The sequence below is a fragment of the Gymnoscopelus braueri genome (genome assembly GCF_963280865.1).
Source record: "Gymnoscopelus braueri genome assembly, chromosome: 15".
NCBI lineage: Eukaryota > Metazoa > Chordata > Actinopteri > Myctophiformes > Myctophidae > Gymnoscopelus > Gymnoscopelus braueri.
In genome coordinates this window covers 26,529,216-26,536,243 of record NC_137620.1, presented here as the reverse complement: position 1 = coordinate 26,536,243, position 7,028 = coordinate 26,529,216, and the positions used below count along the sequence as shown (strand labels likewise).

Sequence of the window (7,028 nt, the reverse complement as noted above, 5' to 3'; positions counted from 1 at the left end):
AACAGTTGTCAATACAGTATTGTCATCAAGATGCTGACATGCAACAAAAGGAGTACTGTTTAACATTGTCAGTCCTTTGCAAGGTCGGCTGGAGAAAAACCCATAGGCAACAATTCTTTGAGGCTGGTTTCTTTGTAAGATCCATCCGGCTTTGTCAAGTAGACAATCCAATCTGGTCCAAACTGTCAAGAGAAATTGATAAGAAAATATTAATGAAGAGATAATGTATGACCTCATTAATATGTAGTCATCATATTTTCTAATCATTGAGGAATTTTGAGTTATGTCTTTCTGTGTCTTCATAACTGCCGATATCCTAAATCAGTGTTTAATGGGGAATTATGCTAATGGGGCAAAAATGTTTGTGCACTTGAGGTGTTGTTGGATTTGTAAATGTTAGTTTGTAAAAAATAAGGTCTGGTGGTAAGGGTACAAAGATTGTGTGACATAAAACTTCCGCTTTGGAATCAGTGTATAGGAACTTATTTTGTCCATAATGTCACAAGTGTGTCTCAACAAGTGTCTCACCTCCATAAGAACCTGTCTGCATGCTCCACATGGCCCCACAAAACGGTCTTTGATGTCACTAGTGAGGAGAGAGGGGGTTAACATGTACTGTATATAGAAATGTAGGTCATTTGTGTAATGTAATAGTGTTAGTCTTACCATGTTACAGCAATGGCAGAGAATTTTGTGTGGCCCTCCACCACTGCTCTCTGTATGGCTGTTCGCTCAGCACACACTGTCAGACCGTAGGAGGCGTTCTCAACATTACAACCTGGAACACACAACAAGCACTTAACTGAGTTATTTATTAAATTACCGGTAATATGTTAGGTTCGCCATGTATGATATTACCTGTGATTATAGCACCATCTGCTGTCAATATTGCGGCAATGGGCAATATGCCATGTTTCTCGCTTGCAAGCACCTCGAAATCAGCTCTTGAATTTTTGCTTGGTCTGGTTAGAAACAAGACATGGGGTAAAAAAGGAAAGAATAAAACAAAAATGAAACATTGATCCATTTCTGAAATGTGATCATAGTCTACACATCATTGTCTTCATACTGAATATGTTTGAAATAGAAGTTTCATTATTTTAAGTTTCATCATAAGAAGCCATTTAAAATTTGACATAAAAAACAGGGAACCATACTTGCCTGCCATGTCAAATGAAGAACTACTCTGCTGTATTGGTTGACTGGTAACGTGGTAACTGGTATTCTTCTCTTCCTGTTTCCTTTAACTCCTTGTGTCTACGGTGTGAACATAAATGAATGACTGCTGCAATTTTAATATATTTTTAATATTGGACAGTTTTTTGATCGTCCTAGCTGTGGTGAGCAGTAGTTGCATAGGATTCAGGTCGTTCAGCTGAAAGCAAAGAGGCCTGTGACAGCGGGGTCATCATAGCTGTCTGTTTACATTCTTTGCCATTGGCTGGTTAAACAAAGCGTACTTTGTTAGTTTAAGCAAAATTGCATAATCGTTCAATGGATACAATCAGTGATCAATAGCCAAGTCAGATACGTGTAACGTTTACCCACATTACTTTAAGTTATATCATTGTTCATTCTAGAAAATAAGTATTTATGAAAAAATAAATAAATAGGCAGAATATATTTTTGGCACAAAGAACATGAATACTGTCTTTCTTCAGGAGTGGTTAGAAAACACCTGGGAGACTTCAGAAAGGTCTAATGTGTTGATCTAATTTGCTAGACAGTTTTCACAGCCATGTGTTGTTGCATGTCTTCCCCCCTCTACACTCACTACACTCTCCTTACGAAAATAAAGCAAGTACGACCTGAAAAAAGTGCATATGCAAGCCACTCAATTACAAGAACCAAAGTAGGCTACTTGCGATTAGTGACTTTGCACCATTGAGAATTCTTTGAATTGCAGACAACTTGAATAATTATTCATATCATGGTAAATTTGAATTGAAATGCATGAAAATATAACAACCAAAACCCCATTATTCGTTGCAGGATAAACATATAAAGATCAACTAATCTCATCCACTCTTCCTGAAGTTCCTGCATGTGGCCTCCAGAAGGTTTCCAGTAACCTGCTGATTAAGGCAGACCTGCTGGTAAGTGGAGAATATGGTGCTGCCTTCTCCTCCTCTGCAGACTGTTACAGCTGCTGTGGTGTCCTTGGATGATCTGTACACTACCCCACTCACCCAGTTGTCCCATTAAGTAGTCTTGGGAACCAGTGGCTCCTGAGTCCCGAGCCATGTGGCAGGAGCCTATCTCCTGTTTCTGTAGTGTGAGGCGGCTTGGTGTACAAGTACACCCACTGGACACGACGCTAGTATATCACAGGAACCTATCCCCAATTCACCCCTTGATGCTGAGTGCCAAGCACAGAGGCATTGGGTCCCATTTTGATAGTCTTTGGAATGACCCGGTCGGGGATTGAACCCGACCTCTCAATCTCAGGGCGGGCACTCTAACCACAAAGCCACTGAGCTGGTTAGACAAAATATATTTAGCATTTATGTTTCCAAAATACAAAAATGGCTTACACCATTTCCTTCTCAGGTATCCTGCTCCAGATATGTGAGCTTTACAGACAGACAGATTTTACGCATTTAGGATGGTTGGCTTTGCAGAGGACAGTGTTACTTGAGGACAGAGGAGATCAAGTTCTACAAACTAAACTAGTTCACTAGGTCTGTGTTGATGAGACAGTCTTGGAACATTACTGTGATTCAATGTGTAGGTGTGTTTTAAGGTTTGCCAATGGCAAAATAAACTGCAGTCAAAACAGATTAATGATGATTGATTTGATGTTGGAGGGCGTGGCAGGATTTATGCAGCTTAAAGGAAGCGTATAAGAATAACTTTACAACTTCTGCATGCTGCTGCATGCTCATAATTCAATTCAATTCAAACTTTATTCCAGACACTCAGGGGGAGAAAGTAGAGTCTGACTCTCCAGTGTTTACGCAGCCTGGACGAGTACCAGAGACAGCTCTTCCCAGGATTGACTATATCCTCATCCTCATATCCTACATCCGGCACACACATGAGACATGAATCCATACATAGTGTCGTAAGAGAGCCTCACATGTATGGATTCCACATGTTACAAACAGGTGACTGGCGCTATGCCATCTAGGGACTTTAAGTAGAATCCTCAGGGTATCATTGTAGGCCACTTTAAGCCTCCGCATGCTACCTTTCTTGTATGTGCACCGCTGTATACTGTACATGGGAATGCAAAATGCTTTAAAAAAGTGCACACTTGACAGGACCTGAACACATACTACATAAGGTGATTGATGATTACCTTAGTTACCTTCTTGAACCTTGCAGTGTCACAACTAGTTTACTAGTATCATGTATCGTATAGGCAATATAGGCAGTCCTGTATTACAAGGCTGTCTATTGAACTTAAAATTAGGAAAAACATTAGGAAGAGGAATTGTATGTTGCATATCATCTGCATATGTTGCATTTTAATGTGTTGTGATTTGTGTTTTTATATGGCTGCTACCATGGCCAGGTCTCTCTTGTAAAAGAGATTTCTGAGCTCAATGGGACTTCCTGGTAAAATAGAGGTAAAATAAATATCAGCATGGATACTGTATATACATTATATACTGTATATGTCAGATATACTGTACGTATTACTTCCAAAAGTAGCTTGCACTTAGTATTATAGATCTTTGAATTGCAGACAACTTGAATAATTCATTTATAATGGTAAGTTTGAATGGGAGAATTTAACAACCAAAATCACATTATTCATTGTAGGATAAACTCAGGTTTATTTTCTACATTAAAGATTAACTATACCCATACCAAAGACAATATACTGTGTTTTACCGTTATGTTTTAAAAATACAAAAATGGCCACCTACATCATTGTCTCCGCCAAGCCGTAAGGCATGGCGAGAGAGTATGTTTTGCACCCTGTCCGTCCGTCCGTCTGTCTGTCTGTCCATCTGTCTGTCCGTCCCTCTGTGACCAGCTAATCTCTGGCTCCGTTGGCTTGATCGCAGTGAAACTGTGCACACAAGATTGACATTGACAGTTTGCAGGAGTGGCCCGTTTTGAACAAAATGTTGCAAATCATGAACGCAGCGTCCGATTGCGGTGAAACTTTGCACGCACATTTGCACTACGTTGAGGAACAAATGCCACCCTTTTAACATTGGCCTGTTATAGCGCCACCAGGAGGTCTACTATAGCAAAACAAATGTTTTGAACAAAATGCCTCAAATCATAAATGCAGTGGCCGATTGCCGTGCAAGGCCTAAGAAGAAATGCCACCCTTTTCACATTGGCCTATTGTAGCGCAACCAGGAGACCACAATAACCTACCTGACCTGGCGGAGACCTGTGCTCCGAGGAGCACTTTTTCTAGTTTTCTTTTCAGGTTTCCTTCTGCCCATAACTATGAAAAGATAAGAAAAAACTTTTCTATTTCCAAAAAGTCAACATTATATTTTTATTATACAGATGGTTTGCTTTGCAGAGGACAGTGTTATTGAGGACAGGAGGAGATCATTGACTACTACACATAGAAACATAATGCTCTTTTAAAGGCTATATGGTTCCACAAAGAACTATCACCTACTGAAGATCCATTTTATTAAGTGAATGTTCTTCATGTTCCTATGGTTCTAGAACCTCTTTTTGTGGGGGGATCAAAGTTATTTGATGAACCAGAAATGGCTTTTCAAAGATGATGGTTCTTTGAGACACCTTTAACCACTTAAACCTAGCGCCCCTATTCTGGGCATGTGGTAAAAGGTGGACATTCCTCAAAAACAGCCGATCTACAAGCTCACACGTGCCACGTCGCATTTGGTGTAGAGGGGAAAAAGGACGGGGTCAAGAATCCCTGGGGGACACCAGTCTGCGTTCGATTAAGTATTTCAAGTGGTTTACAGTAAGTGGTTATGGGTTCTTTATAGAACCATTCAAATATGATCAACCATACAGAATTGAACTGAAAGGTTTATTCTGGAACCAAAAATGGTTCTTCTATGACATCACTCTGAAGAACCTGTTTCGGTTCCAGTTGGCACTTTTCTTTTGTTGTGTGTACCAACTAAACTAGGTCACTAGGTCTGTGTTGATGAGAAAGTCTTGGAACATTACTGTGATTTAATGTGTAGGTGTGTCTTAAAGTTGTACAATGCAGAATCACAAATAACGATTTTTAGCAACCTCTGCTGGTCACTACCGTCACTGCATACAATTTCCCTAGTCCTCGATTACCCAGAATTCCATTCGTTTTCACCGGAAGCCGGAAGCGTTTCAAAAAGCGATCTTTTAATTGTTTTATACTATCTACGGATCGTTTCTCTTAGCCAGTGGAGCATTAGTTACCATGAGCTGTGCTTTCTTTTTCTGTTCTTTTTCGATCTTCCAATCCTACATTATCTTAAAATCAGCGTGAGGTTCCTTTTTGTTAATAGCGCGGTAGTTCCTGGCCAAACAGGAAACCGTTGCGGTAGTTCCTGAGGACGTCGGCCACGACGTCATGACGTTGGCCAGGAACGTCATTTTCCCGGGAAAGTCCCCCCCGTACACGTTCAATAGAAAATATATAAATAAAAGGCTTCCGGGGGTGAAATTCACGGAGTGGGTGTTGTGAAACTTTTGCCACTCGCAAAAGATATACAATTTAACTTTAGTTTTGTTGAAAACGTTACCTAGTATTACTTTAAGGTTTGCCAATGAAACAATGGCAAAAGAAACTAGATCAAAACCCATGATTGATGATTGATTTGATATTGAAGGACATGGCAGGATTTAAAATGAATGCAGCTTCTGCATGCTTCTGCATGCTCATAATATGTTTACATTAGATGATGATAGCTCTCAATCTGTTTTGGTCCTGACAACATGGATAGGTCTCTGGGGCATCGATCTCATGTGCTGGACTGGTAGGGACTAAACAGTTGTCTGGGGTTCCACCTTCACAATATTGTTGAAACAGGCAAATGTGGTCATATGAAGTGCCTTCCTATCCATGGGTTTGATTTAACCTTTGATTTTAATCTAGCCTATTTATTTTGTCAAAACATAGCAAAACTAAAACATTGAACATATCTAGGGGAACACATTCTAGTCACATTGCATCAAAGATACCCTTAACACAGAAAACCTATTGCAATTGGAATTTCTAATTGCACAGCGACAAAGAATGCTGATAACATTCAGCAGGTCATGTCAGCAGTTTGATACTCATTAACCCACCACCATTAGGAACACTGAACAAATGGCCATAAAAAGATAGTCCAATACTGTATGATCCAATTTCCTCTTTCAAATAGACAAGGTCAATGCTTTTGTAGAACATTCTGGTTTTTAAGTCTTGGATTTCCCACTCTAAATACAGTACTGCTCTGTCATTTAGACTCCACACCACTCTGTCTATGTCCTTTCGGTTGACAAACACAGGTGTTTATTTTAAGTCCACCCGGGACGCTAAGCTAATGTTAGAGCAACAGACCATAAATGGAACTAATGTGTATGATATCATCATGGACAGGTATCAAAGGGCAGTCTAGAGACCTACCCTCCCATCCCCCCATCCCTTCTGCACTGCTCTTATTGCCCTGCATTAATTAGTTTTTAGAGCAATACACCTTGCAACATTTGCAAAGACAAAAATATGTTTTGAATAAAGAAAGAATATATATTTATTCTCTATAAGTTACACCAACAGTTTCTGTGGTTTTGTAGATTTGTAGATCACGTGATCTCGCAGGCGGCTAAACCATCACTTGGCCTTTGTTCTCAGTCCTGTTGCGTGTGTAGTGTTTGCCTTCCACCCTGTGACCCTGATGAGTGTGTGAGCTATCCCTGGTGAGGCGTCACTCACTTCCCGAGCCTCTCTTCAGTCTTGAGTTACTTAGCTTTTTGTTTTTTGGTGGCTGTGGTTGTAGTTTTTGTCTTTTTTCAGGGGACTTGTTGCGGTCCCTTTTGACTGCGTGAAGGCAAAGAAGAAAGCACAGAGAGACAGAAGTTGATAGCAACGAAGTGAGACAGATAGAAGG

The 7,028-nt window shown here is 40.2% G+C and overlaps 1 protein-coding gene across 1 annotated transcript; it reads right to left on the bottom strand.

Annotated features, from left to right (window-relative positions):
- On the bottom strand, positions 1-1,168 carry LOC308101457 (cytidine deaminase; the record flags this gene model as incomplete). The annotated part of the gene is made up of 5 exons (XM_080450876.1): positions 1-182; positions 529-586; positions 667-778; positions 859-962; positions 1,158-1,168. 5 exons carry the CDS (start codon positions 1,166-1,168, stop codon positions 69-71), a joined length of 399 nt encoding a protein of 132 aa, XP_080307002.1. The 3' UTR covers positions 1-68.
- Between the last annotated feature and the right edge of the window lie 5,860 nt (positions 1,169-7,028).